Here is a 23,382-nt window from a genome sequence, read left to right on the forward strand (position 1 = left end):
CCTGTAATCTCAGCACTTTGGGAGGCCAAGGCAGGAGGATTGCTTGAGCCTGGGAGTTCAGGACAAGCCTAGGGAATATAGGGAGACCCTCATCTCTACAAAAAATTTTTAAAAAATTAGCCAGGCATGGTGATGCACACCTGTAGTCCCAGCTACTCAGGAGGCTGAGGTGGGAGGATTGCTTGAGCCCAGGAGGTCAAGGCTGCAGTGAGCTGTGATTGTGCCACTGCACTGCAGCCTGGGAGACAGAGTGAGGCACTGTCTCAAAAACAAAATACAGAATGCAGCTTTGCTTGCAGGGAGTTTGCAGTCTCATTGAGAGACAAAGAATTACACTTAGAAGTGAATACTAATGCTTAAGAGCATACGTTCAACACGAAGCCAGAGGAGTTGATAATAAAGGCTCCAGGAACCCACCTGCCAGAAGCTTTGCTATGGATGGAAACATGCAAGCTTCCTGCAGGGAGGCAGGCCTGGAAGGACAGGTAAACTTATGGGAGGTCCGGAGCGCACACTTCAGGCCGGGGTGGGGCTTCCTGGCGGAATGAGAGGGAGCACCTTAGCTGGAGGGGAGGATCAGGGAGCCATCATTGGCAGAGGTTGTTGCTGAGTCAATGAAAGTCTAAAGTAGGATTTTCACGGACTTACAGAAACCCTGTGTATTGCAAATGTGCTCGCCACGGTGTTAGATGTGACAAGGATGCTGATCTGACTCCTGCAGCTTGCCAGCTTAGAATGGAGTACCGGGAGTGGTGGGGGTCATTGTGCTTGGGAGAGGCCACGGTATCTGTGCTCAGCCGAATCCTCTTAGGTCTCTTTGCACAGTTGGAACCGAGATAAGGGTGAACTTTAAATAGCGCCTCACTCTCTCTCCCTGCAAGCTCAGCTCCGATTCTTTCTTTCTTTTCTTCTCTGCATTCTCTTCCCTTTCCTGCTCATGGCCAGATATCGAGGAGAAATCCCTTCCCACTGTGAGTTTCGGTTGTGATGTCAGCCTGTGATATTTGCTGTTTTAGATCATGCGCATGCTTTGATTAATGGAGAGTGTAAATGACGGGAATGGGCTGCGTGTGGTGGCTCACGCTGGTAATCGCAGCACTTTGAGAGGTGGGGGTGAGAGGATCAAGGAATTTAAGACCAGTCTGGGCAGCATAGGGAGACCCCCATCTCTAAAAATATCTATTTTAAAAAATATTTAAAATTAAATATGGAAATGATGCCATTATTCCCGTCTAAAAATCCCGTCTCCAGCCCCAGCTGTGACACTTTTTAGCTGTGTGAACTTGGATTGTCAGTCAAATGGCCTGTTCCTCAGTTTCATTTATTTGCAAAATGAAACTTACTAATACCATCCTCTCTATCGCATGTGCTCTTGCGGTTCAGATGAAATAATGTTAGTGAGAGCACTTGGGATGCTAAAAAATGTATTATTTGTAGCTCAGGGTGAAGATTGCATGGGGGCAGAGGGGAGGGGAGTGAAGCTGGGAAATCTCAATAAATCTCATCCAGCCCTATAATCTTGTAAAATTGTATGTTGTTAAAGTAAGTTTAACTAGATATAGCTCCCTTGGTGTTTTAATAACTCTTGCTCTCGTGATTCCTTTTTGCTTTGTAGATGTCCCTAAGTTCCAGCTCTCCCCTAAAAGTTCCAGCTCGTCTCGCCTGGCCTCCCCGTGAGTCAGTGGGACTCCCAGCCACTGCCACCGCAGCTGAAATTCTCAGACAGCATCTTCAGAGGCACCCTGGAGCCCAAGCATGACTCATCCAGGTTCCAGAGCCAAAGCACCCTGAACATGGAAGGACCTTTATTATAGAAACGTCCAGATGCTTTGCATGGTGGAGAGCTGAATTTACTTGGCTCCTCTTTAGAAAGTCTTTCAGCTTAAGTACTTTTTGTGGTAGTGAGTCCTGCAGTATTTCAGTAAAGAGGAATTCATGGCATAAATGCAGACAAATTTACGGATGTAGAAACATGACGATAGATATCATGGGGTTGGTGATGGGACATACGATAGCACCACTGGTAATGCTGGGGGGGTGAGGCAGTTCCCAGGATTCAGCTCATCCGAAGGCTGCTTGAGTAGGTGAATGGAGAGGCTCCTCACTGTGGTTCTTGGTTTGCTCAGGCTGCACCACAGACTGGGAGCCTTCAAGAGCACAGATGTATTTCCTTGCAGTTCTGGAAGCTGGACGTCCAAGATCTGGTACCTTTGGTGTCTTCTGAGGCCCCTCTTTGGGCTTGTAGATGCTGTCTTCTCCCTGCGTCCTCATGGGGTCATCCCTCTGTTTGTGTCTGTCTTCATTTCTTCTCTTTTTTGAGACAGAGTGTCATTCTTGTTCCCCAGGCTGGAGTGCAATGGCACAACCTTGGCTCATGGCAAACTCTGCCTCCCGTTTTCAAGCGATTTTCCCACCTTAGCCTTGGAGTAGCTGGGATTACACCACCATGACAGGCTAATTTTTTATATTTTTAGTAGAGACAGGGTTTTGCCTTGTTGGCCATGCTGGTCTCGAACTCTTGACCTTAGGCGATCCACCTGCCTCGGCCTTCCAAAGTCCTGGGATTACAGATTTGAACCACCGCGCCTGGCCTTAATTTCTTCCTAAAAGGATGCCATCCTGCTGTAGGCCTTAAAATGAAAAAGCAAAAACAAAACAAAAAGGACACCAGTACTGTTGGGTTAGAGCCCACCCTAACCTCCTGTCTAAAGACTCTGTCTCCAAGTACAGCCACGTTCTGGGGTCCTGGGGGTTAAGATTTCAGCATAGAATTTGTGGGAGACACTGTTATACCTGAGTGAGTCAAGGAATGCACCACACTCTGAGATTGAATTATGAGTCCTTTATTTTAGTCGGCGACAGAGAGGTGGCCAATGCCCCAAATTCTCTCGACCCTGAGAAAGAGTTAGGGGATTTTTTATACCCTAGTTTGAAAAGGGAGAGGGGAACCTAGCTGAAGCAATTTTTTCACAGAAGCAGAGTAAGCAAAAAGTTAAAAGATAGACATACAATTTACGGATTCGGGGGCTCTGGGCACTCGACGCACCTGCGTTCCCAGGCTCTGCTGGTGCCGCTTTACTTGGCCTCTTAGCAAATGTGCCCAGTGTTATCCTGCCCTGGCTGCATAGGGAGTACAGTTGCATACTTAATGAAGGGGATAACTAAAATGAAGAAGCTAAGATGGAGTCTTAACAAAAAGCAGATTATCACAACACAGTGTTGCCCATAACACACGCTGTGGGCAGAGTTAAGAGAATAAGAAGGGGCCAGGCGCAGTGCTTCACACCTGTAATCCCAGCACTTTGGGAGGCTGAGGTGGGCGTATCACTTGAGCTCCCAAGTTCAAGACCAGCTTGGGGAACGTGGTGAAAACCCTTCTCTACAAAAAAAAAAAAAACAAAACGCAAAAATTAGCTGGACATGGTGGTACATGCCTGTGGCCCCAGTTACTCAGGAGCTGAGGCATGTGAATCGCTCTGGGAAGGCAGAGGTTGCAGAGAGCCAAGATCACGCCACTGCCCTCCAGCCTGGGCAACAGAGCGAGACTCTATCTCAAAATGAATAAACATAAAGAGAATGAAGAAGGGCTAGTGAAGTGCCCAGGAACTAGGAACAGCAGAAGAGTTTAGCGTCCCTTGGGCTGAAGAGGCAAAGGGGAGAGACAAGGTGGAGTTCCTGGGGCCAGTGATAGCTGTAGCCATGGAAGAGGGGCCGTTCACCAGGACACCTGCGGTATGGCCAAGTGAGGCAGCCACATCCAATTGAGGCCTGGGAGCTGGGCAGGGTGCTCATACCTGTAATCCTAGCACTTTGGGAGGCCAAGGTGTGAGCACTAGAGCCCAGGAGTTTGAGACCAGCCTGGGCAACAAAGTGAGATTCTTTTTCTAGAAAACAAAACCAAGGGCCGGGCGTTGTGGCTCACGCCTGTAATCCCAGCACTTTGGGAGGCCAAGGCGGGCAGATCACTTGAGGTCAGGTGTTCGAGACCAGCCCAGCCAACATGGTGAAAGCCCGTCTCTACTAAAAATACAAAAATTAGCTGGGTGTGGTGGCAAATGTCTATGGCAGGAGAATTGCTTGAACCCCAGGGGGCGGAGTTTGCAGCGAGCCAAGATTGCATCCTCGCACTCTAGCCTGGGCTGCAAGAGCAAGACTCTGTTTCAGAAAAAGAAAGGAAAGAAAGAAAGAGAGAGAAGGAAGGAGGAAGGGAAGGGAAGGGGGGGGGAGGGGAGGGGGGAGGGGGAGGGGAGGGGGGAGGGGGGAGGGGAGGGGAGGGGAGGCCAAACAACAACAGCCCCCAAGGCCTAGCAGGCAGGAAGAGGGAGAAGACCCCACCTCTCTCCCTTCCCAGCCCTCCTCACTTTCAACAGTGCTTCCCTTTCATCAAACTCATCTGGAAGTCAGAGCAGAGACCTCCAGGGTGCTGGCAGAGGGGGCATAGCTCTCAGATGCCAGCTTCCCAAGGCAGAGATGAGGCTGGCAAGGGTGGCCCGTGGGTCTGGGTGGGGAGGGGGGATAGGAGTGGGATGTGGGGGATGTGCAGCTCAGCGGAAGAAAAGCACACACTCCCAGGGGAGGAACTGCCGCTGTGTTTGAGCCATGAATGGGAAAGGACTTGGAGGAGTTATTAGAAAACAGAAAATGTCACTTATCTGCAAATATGTTACTCACACACTCTAAACCACCTCCTTGTGGAAGCAATTCAGTGTCCTAGAAGCTGCCATTCTAGGATTGTTTAGGTAAAGCAGAATGATAGAAAAACAAATGTTAGCTGGGTGTGGGGGCTCACGGCTGTAATCCCAACACTTACGAGGCCAAGACAGGAAGATTGAGCCCAGGAATTCGAGATCAGCCTGAGCAACATAAGGAGACCTTGATTCTACAAAAAAAAACAAAGAACAATTAGCCAGTTGACATGTGCCTGTGGTCCCGGCTACTCAGGGGGCTGAGGTGGGAGGATGGCTTGGGCCCAGGAGGCCGAGGCTACAGTGAGCTGTGATTGCACCACTGCCATCCAGACTGGACAACAGAGCATGACCCTGTCTCAAAAAAAAAGGTCAGTCGCCATGGCTGATGTATGTAATCCCAGCACTTTGGGAGGCTGAGGCAGGTGGATCACTTGAGGCCAGAAGTTCGAGACCAGCATGACCAACATGGTGAAACCCTGTCTCTACTAAAAATGCAAAAATTAGCCAGATGTGTTGGCAGGCACCTGTAATCCCAGCTACTCGAAAGGCTGAGGCAGGAGAATCGCTTAAACCTGGGAGGTGGAGGTTGCAGTGAGCCGAGATTGTACCACTAAAAAAAAAAAAACACCAACAAAATGAAACACACAAATGTTTGCCAAAGTTGCAATGTTGAACATTGCGTCCTCATGCTACATACTGTAAGATATGTCCTTTTGCATGTTTAAGATAGTGACCTGAGAGGCTGGCCCTGGACACAGTGGTTTGATGCCCAAATGATGGGCGGGTTCAGTTGATTTGTTAGTACCACCTGGGGTGAAGCGAATGTGTCTCCCTGAGTTGAGACCTGGTGTTCCTCCCATGTGTTCCAAAAGAAGACTGCTATCAGGAAGGGGTTCTTGCTGGGTGGCCCCCTGGAGCCAAGGACAGACAGATAAGCTGGGATGTGGGATGGCCTGCAGGTCCACAGGTCTGACCCCATTTGTCCCAGCGCGCTCCTTGATTATTATCATAAGCCTGTTACAGTGCAGGCAGATGTCTAAATGGGCCACACCAGAGGCTGTTCCCAGCCCCTTACAGAATAAGCCAGGATCCCTGGTGGCAAGGACCTATCAGGAGAAAGAAAGGCTCCTCCACTCCCAGAGGCCGCATCTGGTCTTTTTTTTTTTTTTTTTTGAGATAGGATCTCTCTCTGTGTCCCAGGCTGGAGTGCGATGGCGCCATCACAGCTCACTGCAGCCTCCACCTCCCAGGCTCCAAGTGGTCCTCCCACCTCAGCCTCCTGAGTAGCTGGGATTACAGGTGTGTGTCACCACACCCAGCTAATTTTTAAAATTTTTGTAGAGATGGGGGTCTCCCTATGCTTTCCGGGCTGGTCTTGAACTCCTGGGCTCAAGCAATGTTTCCATCTTGGCCCCCCGAAGTGCTGGGATTTCAGGCGTGAGCCTCAGCCCTGCCTGTATATTGTGTGAAGCTGTATTTGGCTGATCTATTTCTGTGTAACAAACCACCCTGAATGCACTTGTCTGCAACATTGATTTCCACATGAACCTGCAGGTTGGGTGGGGCTCTGTGGGGAGGGCTTCTCTCCCACCCATACGGTATCCTCTGGGTCCTCTCAACTGAGGGCTGTGGGATCCACGCCCGAGGAAACACAGGGACATGGCTGGAAAGTTGGCATGTGCCACCCATTGAGAGCTCAGCCTGGGCTGAGGGCGGGGCGTCTTTTCCTCTCCATGTGGCCTGGGGTTCTCATGGCAGGGGGGCTGGGTACTAAAAATGAGGACCGCAAGAGAGAGCCAGATCGAATCGGAATCACCTTTGAGGTGCCAGCCCTGGAAGTCTAGTGTCTCTTCCATCATCCCAGAGGGGCTAGTGTCTCTTCCACCATCCCCAGTTGGCCAGAGGGGCTTGTCCAATTTCAAGCAGAGAGGACACAGACTTGGAGAACTGCAAGGTTCTCGAAGAACATGCAGGTTGGGAAATGGTCTTGTGATCATTTTGGAGAGACTCTCTGCCTCAGGGTAGTTCCCTGGGCGACCTTTGCCATATGTAGGACACAGACATATGAAGCAGGCACATCTCCCACATGTTCCTGGTAGGAACGAGGCGATGGCTGATAAACTGTGCTGATATTCATTCATTCAGCAAAACTTTCTGAACGCCTACTGCGCACCGGACTGCATGTGAGGCTCTGGGAATAGAGGCATGAGAAAGAAGCTGTTCCTGCCTTCAACGAGCTAATTGTAGCAGCGAAGCACACAGAGCAGCCGGGCTGTGAGAGCTCACAGAAGGAAGGAGTGAGCCATTCCACCGGGCATTGCAGAAGTGATGTTGAAGCAGAAACGCGGGATGGGGCAGGTATAGTGATTCACGCCTGTCATCCCAGCACTTTGGGAGGCCGAGGCAGGTGGATCACTTGAGGTCAGGTGTTCGAGACCAGCCTGGCCAACATGGTGAAACTCCAACTCTACTAAAAGATACAAAATTTAGCCAGGTGTGGTGGCGCAGTCCTAGCTACTCAGGAGTCTGAGGCATGGGAATCTCTCGAACCCAAGAGGCAGAGGTTGCAATTAGCCGAGATTGCACCACTGTACTCCCGCCTGGGCAACAGAGCAAGGCTCTGTCTCAAACAAATGAACAAACCAAACCAGGCGCAGTGGCTCACGCCTGTAATCCCAGCACTCTGGGAGGCTGAGGCGAGTATATCACCTGAGGTCAGGAGTTCAAGACCAGCCTGACTAAAATGGAGAAACCCCATCTCTACTAAAAATACAAAACTAGCCAGGCATGGTGGTGCATGCCTGTAATTCCAGCTACTTGGGATGCTGAGGCAGAAGAATCGCTGGAACCCAGGAAGCAGAGGTTGCAGTGAGCTGAGATCACGCCATTGCACTCCAGCCTGGCAATAAGAGCGAAACTTCATTTCAAAAAACAAAAGAAAAGGAAATAAAAACCCGAGATGGGATGAACAGTATTTCATAGTAATTAGGAAGTGAGTGTACAAGGAGAAGCATTCCAGAGAGAGGAAGGAGAGGAATGCAGTAAGCAGAAAGCCCAGCCAAACCTGGGTGACCAACTGTGCTGTTTTGCCCAGGGCTGTCCCGGTGTTAGGAACACAAGATCCACATCCAGGAAGCCCCTTGTCACTGTGAGTGGTCCTTGTAAAATTTCCAGTGCCACTGGAGCCTGGGGGAGTGGGGCTAAGTTGCGGCAGGGCTGGAAGAGAGAAACAGCTGAAAACGTAGCCAGGAGCCCAAACAGGAAGCCAAGCCATGCTAAGGAGTTAGCAATCTCCAAGGTAGTTGAGCAATCAGGACGGGATTTGAAAGAGGAGAGTGGCATGCTGGGACTTGCATTTGAAAGAACTCTGGCTTCTGGGTAATGCGGGACAGGGCAACACTGAAGACCAGTTTGGAGCGGCCATCACAGCTTTCCGGGGAAGAGATGCCAGTGGCTTGAATTGAAAGTCGTGGAGGACGGTGGAGAGAAAACAAGGAGGATGTAGAATGTCTTCGGAGAAACAGCAGAACCTGGAATTTCTTAGAGGCAGGAGGAGAGTGGAGGAGAAATGAAGGCCTCCCATTTTTTGGCTTGGGAAACTGGTCTTGGGAGGAAATCAGGATGATTTGGAAGTCCCTTCCCCACCAGAACGCCAACAAAGCGGTGATGCTTCCGCTTCCCATGCAGCTCTTGTTGGCTTAAAAGTCGTCTTAGTTGTTGTGCGACTGATCTAGAAGCCTCAGGCAGAGCCATGAAACTCACAGAAACTTCAGGATACAAAGGAGGTTTGGGGGGCCAGGGGGAAAGAGGTATTTATTAAACCACATACTTCCTAAACTATTTTTGTGCTCTATCTTATCCCATCTTCATGAGGATCTTATGAGGTAATAGGTAGGTATTTTTATCCCCAGTTGCCAAAAGTGGCCACAGCTGTAAAGAAGCAGAGCCGGGATTTCAACCTAGATGTGTTTGACTCCAAAGATCTGCTTTTTCCACCTTCTGGCTTCCTCAGAAACACTGGTTTCTATCTGCCTGGGTATTTCTCCATCTCCTGCCATGCTTTGATTCTGTCTTCATTGAGCATTTGCACTGAGAAGCAGTTCTTCCGAGGAAGAGAGGTCAGCACCAGACTTGGGTTGGTGGCGAATGCCTATAATTCCAGCCATTTGGGAGGCTGAGACGGGAGAATCACTAGAGGCCATGAGCTTTAGACCGGCCTGGGCAACATAATGAGACCACGTGTCCACAAAAAAAATTTTTTTAATTAGCTGAGCATGATGGTGCATGGTGTAGTCCCAGCTACTTGGGAGGCTGAAGCAGGAGAGTCACTTGCACCCAGGTGTTCAAAGCTACAGGTGTTTGAGACTCTTGCCTGATTGGCAGAGCAAGACTCTGTCTCTGAATAAAACAAACAAGCAAAAGCAAAATAAGAAAAAAGAGAGGTCAGTTCAGCTCCAATAAAGAAGGATGAATGGCCAGGTGCAGTGGCTCACGCCTGTAATGCCAGCACTTTGGGAGGCCAAGGCAGGCAGATCACTTGAGATCAGGAGTTTGAGACCAGCCTGGCCAACATGGCAAAACCCCATCTCTACTAACAATATGAAATTTTAGAAGGGCATGGTGGTGTGCACCTGTAATCCCAGCTACTTGGGAGGCAGAGGCAGGAGAACCACTTGAACCTGGACTGTGAAGCTTGCAGTGAGCCAAGATCGCACCACTGCACTCCAGCCTGGGTGACGGAGCAAGACTCCATGTCAAAACACAAAACAAAGAACAAAACAAAACACACACACACACACACACACACACATTTTGCCAAGCCTGTAATGTTGAACACTTGCATTCTTATGCTACGAGAGAGAGACAGACAGAAGGATGCAGACCAAGGGATAGGAGCCTCATCTCCTCAGGGGTCTAAGAGGGTGGCAGAAGGCGCTCTCAGAAACAGAGATTTCAAGAGTTTCTTAATCCTTTGTAACTTGTCCCTACCCTGATTATATTTGCAAAGTCCTAAAACCAGAGGACCTATGTAAGTTTCTTTATGTGCGTGACAGCAGACACTATGGAGGCAGTGCCTCTGTCAGTAGCCAATTTGGCAAAGGGAGAGTTCAGGGGATGAAACTCAAGAGATAGACAGCTGTGGCCGGGCGCAGTGGCTCACGCCTGTAATCCCAGCACTTTGGGAGGTAGAGGCGGGCGGATCACAAGGTCAAGAGATGGAGACCATCCTGGCCAACACGGTGAAACCCCGTCTCTACTAAAAATACAAAAATTAGCTGGGCGTGGTGGCGCGTACCTGTAGTCCCAGCTACTTGGGAGGCTGAGGCAGGAGAATTGCTTGAATCTGGGAGGTGGAGGTTGCGGTGAGCTGAGATTGTGCCCCTGCACTCCAGCCTGGGTGACAGAGCAAAACTCAATCAAAAAACAACCCACCCCCCACACACGCACACACGCGCGCGTGCACACACACACTGCCATCTCAAGCTCCTCCTTAACCATCCAGGTTTACATTCTGATGTGAATTTGGACTTCTCTCCCCTTCGAAGTCTTCATCCTCCTGTATTCACATTATACTCGGTTCATTTTGCTCAGTTTTCTGCTGGAGTGGTTTTGCATGTATCTTATTCCCCCACTAAGTTGGGAATCCTTCAAAGGATCCCAGTTTCATTCATTCCATATTTTCACATTTTCTTTCACGCAGTAGGCACATGATTGGCGTTTGACAGTAATACTGTCACTGAAATGTCTTCAGAAGATCTGAAATGTGCACTTCTCAGCAGGCTTCTGCAGTGGCTGACACCAGCAGAGAACGGACACAAGAGGGCGCTCCTTCCCCTCTTATGTGAGTTCACGGCACATCGCTATTGCCCATTTGCTCAAAAACTCAAGCAGGACTGACATTCCTGAAAACACAGCTTTCACCACTTTTGCGGAGGGGCTCTGGGGAATTTTGAATATATATGCTGACACCCTTAGAGAATCACTCACTTATTTTATTTATTCCACCCAAGTTTTTGATTCCATTAGAATCATTCAAGCAAATAATCACATTGTCAGTTTTTGAACACATACACTCTAAAGAAACATAACCTCTTTAAAAGTAACCAGCCACGTCACACCCATTAGGATCGCTGTTATCAACGACAAACAAAACAGAAAATAAGTTGTTGAGGTGGAAAAATTAGAACCCTTGTGCATTGCCGGTGGGAATGTAAAATTGTGCAGCTGCAAAAAAAAAAAAAAGAAAAAAAGAAAACAAACAGTATGGGCTGGGTGTGGTGGCCCATGCCTGTAATCCCAGCACTTTGAAAGGCCAAGGCAGGTGTATCATTTGAGGTCAGGAGTTCAAGACCACCCTGGCCAACATGGTGAAACCCCATCTCTACTAAAAATACAGAAAATCAGTGGGACGTGGTGGCAGGTGCTGGTAATCCCAGCTAAGCAGGAGGCTGAGGGAGGAGAACTGCTTGAACCTGGGAGGCAGAGGGTGCAGTGAACTGAGATCGTACCACCTCACTGGAGCCTGGGTGACAGAGCAAGACTCCAGCTCAAAAAACAAACAAGAAAAGTAATCAGTTCCTCGAGAAACGGAACAGAATTTCCACGTGATCCAGTCATCACACATCGGGGGAAATACACGAAAGGACTGAAAGCAGGGGCTCAAACAGATGTTTGTAACCCATGTTCACAGCAGCGTTCTTCACAGGAGCCTGGAGATGGAAGCAGCCAAAGGGATCATGAAGAGATGAATGGGGGAGCAGATGTGGCCCATCCATACAGTGGAATATTATGCAGCCTTAAAAAGAAAGGAAGTTCTGACCCATGCTACAACATGGATGAATCTTGAGGACATTACCCTGAGCGAAATAAGCCAGACACAAAAGGAAGGTGTCTGGTTTCTTTCTTTTTTTTTTTTTTTTTTTTTTTTTGAGACAGTCTGTCTCTTGCCCAGGCTGGAGTGTAGTGGCACAATCTCAGCTCACTGCAATCTCTGTCTCCTGAGTTCAAGCAATCCTCCTGCCTCAGCCTCCTGAGTAGCTGAGACTACAGGCATGTGCCACCATGCCCAGTAATTTTTGTATTTTTAGTAGAGCCAGGGTTTCACCATGTTGGCCAGGCTGGTCTCGAACTTCTGATCTCAAGTGATCCACCCGCCTTGGACTCCAAAGTGCTGGGATGACAGGTGTGAGCCACCAAGCCCAGCCACAGGAAGGTGAATATTGACTTAAGCTTGGAAGCAAGAAGGACAAAGGGAGGGAAGAGTTCACTACCAGAGCCTTTGTGGGTTCCTGCAAACAGAAGTGACATGATAAAAGAAATATTTTTAGAAGACTAGTGGGATATAGGATAGATCTGAGGGGGAGAAACCGCAGGTAGATAAATCACATTAGATGCTGCAGTAACAGTTTAGGACTAGATTGAGGACAGTGGTCTGGATGAGAATAAATGAATGGATTAGGCTGGGCGAGGTAGCTCATGCCTGTAATCCCAGCACTTTTGGAGGCCAAGGCAGGCGGATTGCTTGAGGTCTGGAGTTCGAGACCAGTCTGGCCAACATGGTGAAACCCATGCCTACAGAAAATACAACAATAAAAAATTAGCTGAGGATGGTAGCACACGCCTGCAATTGCAGCTACTTAGGAGGCTAAGGCACGAGAATTGCTTGAGCCTTGGAGGTGGAGGTTGCAGTGAGCCAAGATCACACCACTGCATTCCAACCTGGGTGACAGAATGAGACTCCATCTCAAAATGGAGGCCGAGCGCGGTGGCTCGCACCTCTAATTCCAGCACTTTTGGAGGCTGAGGCAAGTGGATCACTAGGTCAGGAGATCGAGAGTATCCTGACCAACCTGTTGAAACCCTGTCTCTACTAAAACACAAAACATTAGCTAGGTGTGGTGGCACGTGCCTGTAGTCCCAGCTACTTAGTAGACTGAGGCAGGGGAATTGCTGGAGGTTGCAGTGAATCGAGATTGTGCCACTGCACTCCAGCCTGGTGACAGAACGAGACTCCATCAGAAAGAAAGAAAGACAGAGAGAGAGAGAGAGAGAGAGAGAGAGAGAGAGAGAGAGAGAGAGAGAGAGGCGGGATCAATTAAAATGATGGAACTTGGTGACAAAAAAACAAAAAACAAAAAAAACCAGTGGGTGGTTTTGTTTGGAGGGTGAGTCAAGGAAGCAGAGTCACATTGGGTGGATGAAGGCTCTAGCCCAGACTTCCGGAAGGCTGCTGCCGAGACTCTCCGCAGTGTCTACGTTCCGATCGCTGCATGTTGTTAAACAAAGTAAATATAATCCGATAGGTTTTTTCGACATCATATGAGTGGCTTGCAGACTTTCATAAAATACCAAAGTTTTACTCTTTGATCGTTTTTCTTTTTTCTTCCTTTTTTTTTTTTGAGACAGAGTCTCACTCTGTTGCCAGGCGCCAGACTGGAGTGCAGTGGCGCGATTTTGGCTCACTGCAACCTCTGCTCCCGGGTTCAAGCAGTTCTCCTGCCTCAGCCTCCCGAGTAGCTGGCACATGCGCCCCCACGCCCAGCTAACTTTGGCATTTTTAGTAGAGACGGGGTTTCACCATGCTGACCAGGATGTCTCAGTCTCTTGACCTTGTGATCCACCCGCCTCGGCCTCCCAAAGTGCTGGGATTACAGGCGTGAGCCACCGTGCCTGGCCGTTTTTTTTTTTTCGAAGTCACCTCTGTCTTTAAAGAAGGATACGTTTGTCTCCTCTTTTCCTACAGCCTTGCTATCGGGTGATTCTTACGTGCCCATGAGAAAACCAAGCTATCAAAGTAAATATGATCTGCTGTGGCCAAATCTTTATGATTTATTTGCCACTTGCTCATTCATTTTGTCTTCTACAAGGCTAGGAGATAAAATGCATTGGCATTAATGGGGGCACATATTGGAAATGCAGAAGCCTGGTCCCCACCCCAAGCCTAATGAATCAGAATCAGCGTGATCTCTTTAAAGATATGCAATGCTTCATGGATTGGCGCGTCATCCTCCCACAGGAGCCGTGCTAATCTCTGTATCATTTCGACTGCAGCATATGTGCTGCCGAGGCAAGCACAGAGTCTGCATGTTTCCTAAGCTCTCCCTCCATTCATACGTACATTAAAGCTTGTAAAGTAGGAAACCCTGTCCAGCGAAACAAAGTCAGAACTCCTAACAAAATTCTCCATCAGCTTTTCTTTCCTTTTTTTTTTTTTTTTTTTTTATTGCGACGGAGTTTCACTCTTGTTACCCAGGCCGCAGTGCAATGGTGCGATCTCGGCTCACCGCAACCTCCGCCTTCTGGGTTCAGGTGATTCTCCTGCCTCAGCCTCCCGAGTAGCTGGGATTACAGGCACACGCCACCATGCACGGCTAATTTTTTGTATTTTTAGTAGAGACGGGGTTTCACCATGTTGACCAGGATGGTCTCGATCTCTTGACCTCGTGATCCACCCGCCTCGGCCTCCCAAAGTGCTGGGATTACAGCCGTGAGCCACCGCGCCTGGCCCAGCTTTTCAATCTTACTTCCTCTTAGTCCAACACTTGAACTCTCTGCTTCCACTGTAATTCAGAAGAAAGTATCTTTGCAGGCTGGGCGCAGTGGCTCACCCCTGTAATCCCAGCACTTTGGGAGGCTGAGGCGGGCGGATCACCTGAGGTCAGGAGTTCGAGACCAGCCTGGCCAACATGATGAAACCCTGTCTCTACTAACAATACGAAATTAGCTGGGTGTGGTGGCGCATGCCTGTAATCCCAGCTACTTGGGAGGCTGAGGCAGGAGAGTCGCTTGAACCCAGGAGGCGGAGGTTGCGGTGAGCTAAGAGCACGTCATTGCACTCCAACCTGGGCAACAAGAGTGAAACTCCGTCTCAAAAAAGGAAAAAAAAGAAAAGAAAGGGTCCTTGCATCGACAAGTGGTAGAAGAATTGAGTTTTAAATTTTATTTTATATTTTACCTTATTTTGAGACACAGCCTTGCCCTGTCGCCCCGGCTAGAGTGCAGTAGTACGATCTTGGCTCACTGCAAACTCCACCTCCCGGGTTCAAGCGATTCTCTTGCCTCAGCCTCCCAAGTAGCTGGGATGACAGGCGTGCACCACCAGCCCAGCTAATGTTGTATGTTTTTAGTAGAAACAGGGTTTCACCATGTTGGTTAGGCTGGTCTCGAACTCCTGGCCTTAGGTGATCCACCCACCTTGGTCTCGGAAAGTGCTGTGATTACAGGTGTGAGCCACTGTGCCCCGCCAGAAGAATGAGTTGACTGTAGCTGGGCACACAAGAAAAGTGAGAATCCACAAGGCAGTACTTGATTACGTGCTAGATGACTAGCAGAAGGGCTCCGAGCTGGAAGGAGTTATCATAATTTTTGAAGTTTTCACCGAGTAGACAGTTAATCTGGTCTTCTAAGGTTGGGGCGGTTTCTGCAGACAGGAGCAGGGGAGAACGCCAGGGACATGGAGTGGTTTATGCAAAGCAAACAAATAAGAGCAAAAATGAACAGAGATTAGACAACTTTGCTATCAAGGGGAGTAGCCATGATATGACTGGAAAAACTGAATCAGAAGCCAAGTATTTGTTTGGGAGGGCAGTGTTTTCTCTAAGTTATTCATGATAAAATGTTGATATATTGCATTCCATCGTGAAACAAACAAAAACGCTTTTTAAGAAAGAAAATGGCTATATAATTAATCGACGTGCATTATGAAAACCACAACCACATGTGCCCAGGAGAAAAGCAAGCTATAGAAGTAAATGTGATCTGCTGTGGCCAAATCGTGGTGATTTATTTGCTGCCTGCTCATTCACTTTGTCGTCTACAAGGCTAGCAGAGGAAAACTTTGGACTTACTACTACAGAAAAACAAGTAGATCGAGGGAAAAAATATTTACAAACTGAGAAGGTTCCACTAACTTTTCTTTTCTCTGTGAATGGGGGAAAGGTCAGGGTCATCTGATACAAGGGCAGGCCATTGTGGTTCAGCTGGTAGACTGCAGTCTTCCCAGGGAACGTGGATTAAGTCCTCCGGCGGACCGTGGGAAGCAAGGTCTTGAAAGGATAACATGTGCTTTTAGGCAGATTACTCCGGTAACCGTACACAGAATGAATTGGTGAAGAGAGCCAGGACAGACAGGACGACCAGTTAGGAGACTGCGGCAGTAAACAGCAGTAATCCCAGCTTGAGTTAGTGCAAGAAGATCTTGTATTTATACAGTACTCTGGGTATACAAATTCTTCTCACAGACCCTCCTTAAAATGATTATGCAAGGTAGGTAGAGTCTTTTTTTTTTTTTTAATTTGGAGGTTTAATTTAAAAGGCAGCTATGTGAGTGGCATGTTTTTTAAGACAGAGTTTACTCTTATTGCCCAGGTTGGAGTGCAATGGCGCAATCTTGGCTCACTGCAACTTCCACTTCCTCAGGTCAAGCGATTCTCCTGCCTCAGCCTCCTGAGTAGCTGAGATTACCGGCACCCACCACCATATCCAGCTAATTGTTTGTATTTTTGGTAGAGATGGGGTTTCACCATGTTAGCCAGGCTGGTCTCGAACTCTTGACCTCAGGTGATCCACCTGCCTTGGCCTTCCAAAGTGCTGGGATTACAGGCGTGAGCCACCGTGCTCGCCTGTGAGAGGTGTTTTAATAAGAATTGGCAGGACTTGTTGTGAGGGTGGTGGGGAAGTGGGCAGGGAGGGATGGGAGAGGAATCAAACATGATACCAGAGTGTTTAAGCTCCGGCGACTCAGGGAACATCGCTGCTGTTGACCGAAGTCTAGAGGGAAAGCTGGTGTGGAGAGGGGATTGTGATGGTAAATTCTTTTTCTTTTTATTCTGAAATAATTTCAAATTTATAGGAAATTAGACTGAAAGAATCAAAGAAAATAACTCACCTATTCTCTGCTCAAAGACTCACTCACGTTTCACCTGTGGCTTCTATGACATTTTTTTTTTCTTCTGAAATGGAGTCTCACACTATCACCCAGGCTGGAGTGCACTGGCACAATCTCGGTTTACTACAACCTCTGCCTCCCAGGTTCAAGTGATTCCCCTGCCTCAGCCTCCTAAGTAGCTGGGATTACAGGTGCCCACCACCATACCTGACTAATTTTTGGATGTTCAGTAGAGAATATCCAAAATTATATGTTGGCCAGGCTGGTCTTGAACTCCTGACCTCAAGTGATCTGCCTGCCTTGGCCTCCCAAAGTGCATGATAAGACCTGGGTCCTGCATCTTTGACAGAAACGTGGCAGAAGTCATGCCGCCACTCCTCATTGGGTTTCACCAGGTGGCACACAGTGTTAGCTTCTCTCATTACCTGTGGGTTCACTTTCATGATTTGATTAGGATGATGGCTGCCTGGTCTCACCATGGTAAAATTACTTCTAAGCGCTTTCTAATTACTAAAATATTTTGTGAGGAGATGCTTTGAAAGGCTGCTGGCAAGCCTGGCTTCCAGCATGTTCCACCTGATTAGCTGCAAAGCATCCTGACCTAGGAGGGTCCCAGGTTTCGGTTTACTTTTTGCTCAGGAAGGAAGGGGGCAGGGAAGGGAGGAAAGAAAGAAAAGAGATAAAAAGGGGAAAGGAAGGGAGGGAAGGAGGAAAGGAATGAAGAGAGGGAGGGAGCATGGAAGAAAGACAGGAAGAAGGAAGGAAGGAATGAAGGAAGAAAGGGAGGGAGGGAAGGAGGGGAGAGGAAGGAAAAGTCAGGCAGGGTTGCTCACGCTTGTCATCCCAGCACTTTGGGAAGCTGAGGTGGGAGGATCACTTGATTTCAGGAGTTCTAGACCAGTTTGGGCAACATAGGGAGGCCCCATCTCTACAAAAAAAAAAAGAAAAAATCAGCCAGGCATGGTGGCATGCACCTGCCCCAGCTACTCTGGAGGCTGAGGTAGGAGAGTCTCTCGAGCCTGGGAGGTGGAGTCTTTAGTGAGCCATGATCATGCTACTACACTCCAGCCTGGGCAACAGAGTGAGACCCTATCTCTGTTTATTCATTTGACACAGCATCTGGCTCTGTCACCAAGGCTGGAGTGTAGTAGCTCAATCTCAGCTCAATTTCATTTTTGCACCGGGCCCTGCAATTTATGCAGCTGTGGGCCTAGGGTGACAGAGCAAGAGTAAACTCTTCTTGCCTTTGGGAATATTCCGTGGTGACAGTGAAAGGGCAGGATCTTATCAGAGTGGAAGTAACCTTGGATTTCACCTTGGGCATGTGTGTCTGCAGGGCCTGGTGCAGAACCTGCAGGGCTGGCTGTACAGATGGAGGCAAAGGACCGGTCCAAGGCCTTTGGTGGATCAGACTTAGACAAAGAAGTGGAGGTAGAAAAAAAGTAGGGTGGGCCAGGTGCGGTGGCTCATGCCTGAAATCCCAGCCCTTTAGGACGCTGAGGCGGGAGGATCCCTTGAGACCAGGAGTTTGAGACCATCTTGGGCAAACCCGATGGCAGGAACCTGTCTCTACAAAAAGTTGTTTTTAAAGTTAGTTGGGTGTGGTGTGTAGTCCCAGCTATTCAGGAGACTGGGGCAGCTGGATCGCTTGAACCTGGGAGCTTAGAGCTGTAGAGAGCCGAGATCTCGCCCCGCCCCCCCAGCCTGGGCGACAGAGCGACGCTGTCTCAAAAAAAAAAAAAAAAAAGAAAAAGAAAATAAACAAAAGAAAAAGAAAAACAGAGCCAGGGTAAGGAGGGGGCCACTGGAGGCCGAGGACGAGCCACGCACCCTTCGTCCCAGCGCTCAGGTCTGCCTGGGGATCCGGCCCTGTGCCAGGGCGCGCGCCAGGGGCCACTCCGGGCAGCCTCCCCCGCGGTCCACACCGACGCCAGTGCGCGCGCTCGACTTGGCTCCCGGATTCCGATCTGACCCCCGGAATCCGAGACACGGGGCGGTCCAGTAGCCGGGAGCGAGGCCTGAGCGTCGGGGCCGCGGGCACAGCCTGCCGGGCGCCGGGATCGCGGCCCGCCCCCTCGGCCAGTGCCCTGCGCGCGGCTGGTGGCCCTCAGCGAGCTCCCTGGGCGGCGGGGGGCACCCTGCCCAGTCTCCCCTGCAGGCGGCGCGCCGGGGTGGGGCGGAGGCCTCCGTGGGCCCTGGCACGTCCCGGCCGCGCCCTCCCGGCCCAGCGCCCAGGGGGCTGAGCCGGCGGAAGGGGCCTCCCTCTCCCTCCCAGGCCCGGGCGCTTTCGCTGGCCGCAGCCGGGGTTGAGGACAGAGCCGGGGATGGTCGAGGGGGACGCTGGGCAGCGGGTGGTCCCCGCCTCGCGGGCAGGGCCGGAGAGCGCGAACGCGGCCTGAACGCAGCCTTTCCAGGAACTCGCCCCGCGCTACATGGGAGCCGCCGGGCCCCAGCGAGCCAGAGTACAGACGCGGCCCAGCAGCCTCGTCCTCACTCGCGGCGGTGGGCGGTGCGGCGGGGGGGCAGCAGCGCGGAAACCCGCCCTCGCCTGACGCCGCCCCCCGGCCCGCGACCTCTCGAATCTTCTCTGAGGCGGCCCGCGCGGCTGCGCTCCTGGAGCGCCCTGCATCACCTGCAGAACTTTCAGGAAGAGGCCTGGAGGAAATCAACCTGGTGCTAAGGACTGGAAAGGAAACCAAGGGCGTCGGAGATGTTTTCAACCTCCTCCTGCTGCCTTATACTCAGACTAATATGTGCTTAGTGTATACATTATGGCAAATACAGAAAAGTGTATATAGACCCCCCCAAAAAAAAACCCTGCAGAAAAGCACCCATAATTCGACCACCCCAAGCAAACACTTTACGTGGTGCATAGTTCTTCACGTTTTGCTGTGTCTATTTCCCATTTCCTTAAACGCGTCATCAATATGTGTTATGGTTCGATGTTAACATTGTATAGCTGTGCCAAAAATACAATCATTTTCATTTTTTAAAGGATCAAATGATACAAATACTTTTAAAGTTCTTGATTTTTAATTGTTATTTATTTATTTTTTTTTGAGATAGGGTTTCCCCTGTCGCCTAGGCTGGAATGCAGCGGTGCAATCACCGCGGCCTCCAAATCCTGGGTTCAAGTGATCCTCCTACCTCAGCCTCCCAAAACATGAGGCCCAGTGCCCAGCAAGTTCTTGATTCTTAATGTTAACTTGTTCTCCAGAGAGACTTGTATTTCCAGTCTCACTGAATGAATGGAGTCTTACTACACCTATGAATATGGATCAGGGAGAGGCAGCAGCGCTGACTAGGTAACCCCATCGCTTCCTCTAGGTCCAACCTTTGGTTTGTCTTCCTCTGTTCAATAAAATGTAAAGAAATTGCAGAGCCTTCTGAACCCAAACATTCAGACTATTGGGAACTTCAGCCGGTTCTTGTTTTTCAGGTTCTCCATCTTTTTTTTTAAATTTTTTTGAGACAGAGTCTTGCTCTGTCACTCAGGCTGGAGTGCAGTGGCGCGACCTCGGCTCACTGCAACCTCCGCCTCGTGGGTTCAAGCAGTTCTCCTGCCTCAGCCTCCCAAGTAGCTGGGATCACAGGCATGCACCACCATGCCAGGCTAATTTTTGTATTTTTGGTAGAGACAGGGTTTCCCCATGTTGACCAGGCTGGTCTCCAATGCCTGACCTCAGGTAGTCTGCCCGCCTTGGGCTCCAAAGTGCTGGGATTACAGGCGTAAAGCACTGAGCCTCCCCACTCCCATTATTTTCTATTTTCCTCAAGCTTAAAAACACTACCACCCTATCAGTACCCTAAAGAGCTAGAAGAGGAATCTGCAAGAAGTCCCCCCAGCCCCTGAGCCCTGTGCACCCTGACACCCTTTGGTGTGCTTCCCTAGGAGGCTGAGCCTGCCAATAATAGGTGTGGTGGCTCTCTTAGGGTCAGGCCCAAGAAGAAGTCAAAGCTTTGGTGTTAAATAATTATTTCTGTTAAGAATCCCATGGAGAAAAGAAAAATAATTCCCTGGTAAAACTGGCCCCTGAGTGCCTCTCCATGAAGGATTCTTTGGCAAATCATGGCCCTGAAACAATTTATTCCCCAAATCGGAGTGTCTTAAGAGACTCAAAGTGACTGCCTGGAGCTCCAGTATTCACTATGAGAATTAATAATTGCCAGGTATAGTGGGTCATGCCTGTAATCCCAACACTGTGGGAGGCCAAGGTTGGAGGACCGCTTGAGTTCAGGAGTTCAAGACTAATCTGGGCAACATAGTGAGACCCCCATCTCTATTAAAAGTTAACATTAGCTGGGTGTGGTGGCATGCACCTGTGGTGGCTGAAATGGGAGGATTGCTTGAGCCTAGGAGGTTGAGGCTGCATGAGCTGTGATTCAGTCACTACACTCCAGCCTGGGCAACAGAGTGTCTCAAAATAAATAAATATTAAAAATAAGAACAGGGGAACAACACACACTGGGGCCTGTCAGTGGGGGACGGAGCGTGGGGGAGGGAGAGCATCAGGATAAACAACTAATGCATGTGGGGCGTAGTACCTGGTGATGGGTGGATAGGTGCAGCACACCATCATGGCACATGTTTACCTGTGTAACAAACCTACACGTCACGCATATATATCCTTAAAATTAACTTTAATTTAAAAAGATTTTGAATTATTGAAAAGTCAATGAATTATTCTTATTGCCAGAGATATTACAATAACTTTTTTTTTTCTATTTCTTGAATTTCTTTTCTTAATAAGACTATAGGGCTGGGCGCGGTGGCTCACTCCTGAAATCCCAGCACTTTGGGAGGCCGAGGTGGGTAGATTGCCTAAGGTCAGGAGTTTGAGACCAGCCTGGCCAACATAGTGAAACCTTGTCTCTACTAAAAATAAAAAAATTAGCAGGGCATGGTGACAGGTGCCTGTGATCACAGCTACTTGGGAGGCTGAGACAGGAGAATTGCTTGAACCCAGGAGGTGGAGCTAACAGTGAGCCGAGATGGCACCATTGCTCTCCAGCCTGGGCAACAAGAGCAAAACTCTGTCTCAAAAAACAAAACAAAACAAAACAAGAACCTATAGTATACTTTATGTTTTATGTATGCAGAGTGAAGATTCCCGAATTGTCTGTTACATTTTACCAGAGAGAAAAATAAACTAGGATGGAAAGAAGAATTAGGATGCCCAGCTATATATAATCTGGACATTTCTTACTCTGGAAAGACCTTAACTGACATAAAAAGAATGCAGTGGAAAATTCCAAAGCTTAGATCAGAAAACGTTTCCAAGTTCTTGTATTTCTTAACGTCACCCTTGAATCATGTTGCTACTTTTGACCAAGAGTTTTGGAACAGGTCTTTTCAAATCAAATATTCTGAACCTGACCTTTAGAGTATCAATAAAACTGGGGGAATGATGACGCAGAAAAAGAAGAAATAATGACAGCCACTCTACTGAGCACTAGCCTGCATGCTCAGGAATGTTAGCCCATTACTGCCCTTTGAGGAAGGTGCCGCGATGGTCGTCACTTCATGGATGAGGAAACTGCTGCTCGGAGGGGTTTGTCTGGCTCTCTGTGCTGGGTGACTAGCAGCACGTGTGCTTGCTTTCACTTTACCCCCTTTACTCCTGTGGAGAGAAAGTGAATCCCAGTAAAACCGCACGTTTTCTTCTGTTTTATCGTGTACCATGTTGATGCAATCATCAAATGCTGATTGGATTTAAAAATAGCAACAGCAGGGCCGGGCGCAGTGGCTCAAGCCTGTAATCCCAGCACTTTGGGAGGCCGAGGCGGGTGGATCACGAGGTCAACAGATCGAGACCATCTTGGTCAACATGGTGAAACCCCGTCTCTACTAAAATTACAAAAAATTAGCTGGGCACGGTGGTGCGTGCCTGTAATCCCAGCTACTCAGGAGGCTGAGGCAGGAGAATTGCCTGAACCCAGGAGGTGGAGGTCGTGGTGAGCCGAGATCGCGCCATTGCACTCCAGCCTGGGTAACAGGAGCAAAACTCCGTCTCAAAAAAAAAAAAAAAAAAAAAAAAATAGCAACAGCAGCCACTTCGCCCGTTCACTTTTATTTGGCTGGCTCGTTGCTATCCCATGGTTCTACCGCACTCTATCCCTGGGCTGGCCTGTTTTTCCAGCCACATAGGTCTGGTTCACTACCTGCTGCACCCAGAGCTCCTGTTTTGTCCTTCTCTTTGAAGTCACTTATATTCGTGTGCTCATCTGGCACCTCCCCCCTGGGTCACTGACCTGTTGACATTTTTGAAGACTGTTTTAACTCTTCTCTGCCCAAGGTTCACTTGTGGTGTGACTCTTCTCTTAGGGTTCCTTAAGATGATTATCCACTCCCTTAAGGTCACTACATCAGGAAATGATTGTATTTTCAAGCTAGAAGGGATGCTGGGTGCCATGGCTCATGCCTGTAATCCCAGGCATGGGTGGCCGAGGTGGGCAGATCACCTGAGGTCGGGAGTTTGAGACCAGCCTGACCAACAAGGAGAAACCCCATCTCTCCTAAAAATACAGAATTAGCTGGGCATGGTGGCACATGCTTGTAATCCCAGCTACTCAGGAGGCTGAGGCAGGAGAATTGCTTGAACCAGGGAGGCAGAGGTTGTGGTGAGCCGAGGTGGTGACTTTGTACTCCAGCCTGGGCAATAAGAGAGGAAACTTCATTTAAAAAAAAAAAAAAAGGAAAGGATACTATCCAAGGTCTAGACGGAGTCTCACTCTGTCGCCCAGGCTGGAGTGCAATGGCCCAATCTCTGCCCCCTCCCTGGGGTTCAAGTGATTCTCCTGCCTCAG

At 49.2% G+C, this 23,382-nt stretch overlaps 1 protein-coding gene and 1 non-coding gene across 18 annotated transcripts in view; one reads left to right on the forward strand and one right to left on the reverse strand.

The window, feature by feature from the left end:
- FBXO16 (F-box protein 16) overlaps nucleotides 1–1,945 on the forward strand; it is a 67,217-nt gene extending 65,272 nt beyond the window's left edge. For 13 of the 17 annotated variants that reach the window (XM_078347142.1, XM_054243700.2, XM_078347144.1 and 10 more), the window contains 2 exons: nucleotides 946–971; nucleotides 1,616–1,945. In XM_078347142.1, the coding sequence (XP_078203268.1) occupies nucleotides 946–971; nucleotides 1,616–1,759 (170 nt within the window). In that variant the 3' untranslated portion in view covers nucleotides 1,760–1,945. The remainder of the gene's footprint in view (nucleotides 1–945; nucleotides 972–1,615) is intronic. The other 4 variants (XM_078347145.1, XM_054243701.2, XM_054243698.2 and 1 more) reach the window with 1 other exon arrangement.
- An 11,714-nt stretch (nucleotides 1,946–13,659) lies between these two features.
- On the reverse strand, nucleotides 13,660–13,763 carry LOC118147025 (U6 spliceosomal RNA). Its single transcript, XR_004733207.2, has one exon. It is a non-coding gene; the product is annotated as a U6 spliceosomal RNA (small nuclear RNA).
- Nucleotides 13,764–23,382: the final 9,619 nt, after the last annotated feature.

The sequence above is a fragment of the Callithrix jacchus genome, chromosome 13 (assembly GCF_049354715.1).
Source record: "Callithrix jacchus isolate 240 chromosome 13, calJac240_pri, whole genome shotgun sequence".
Lineage (NCBI taxonomy): Eukaryota > Metazoa > Chordata > Mammalia > Primates > Cebidae > Callithrix > Callithrix jacchus.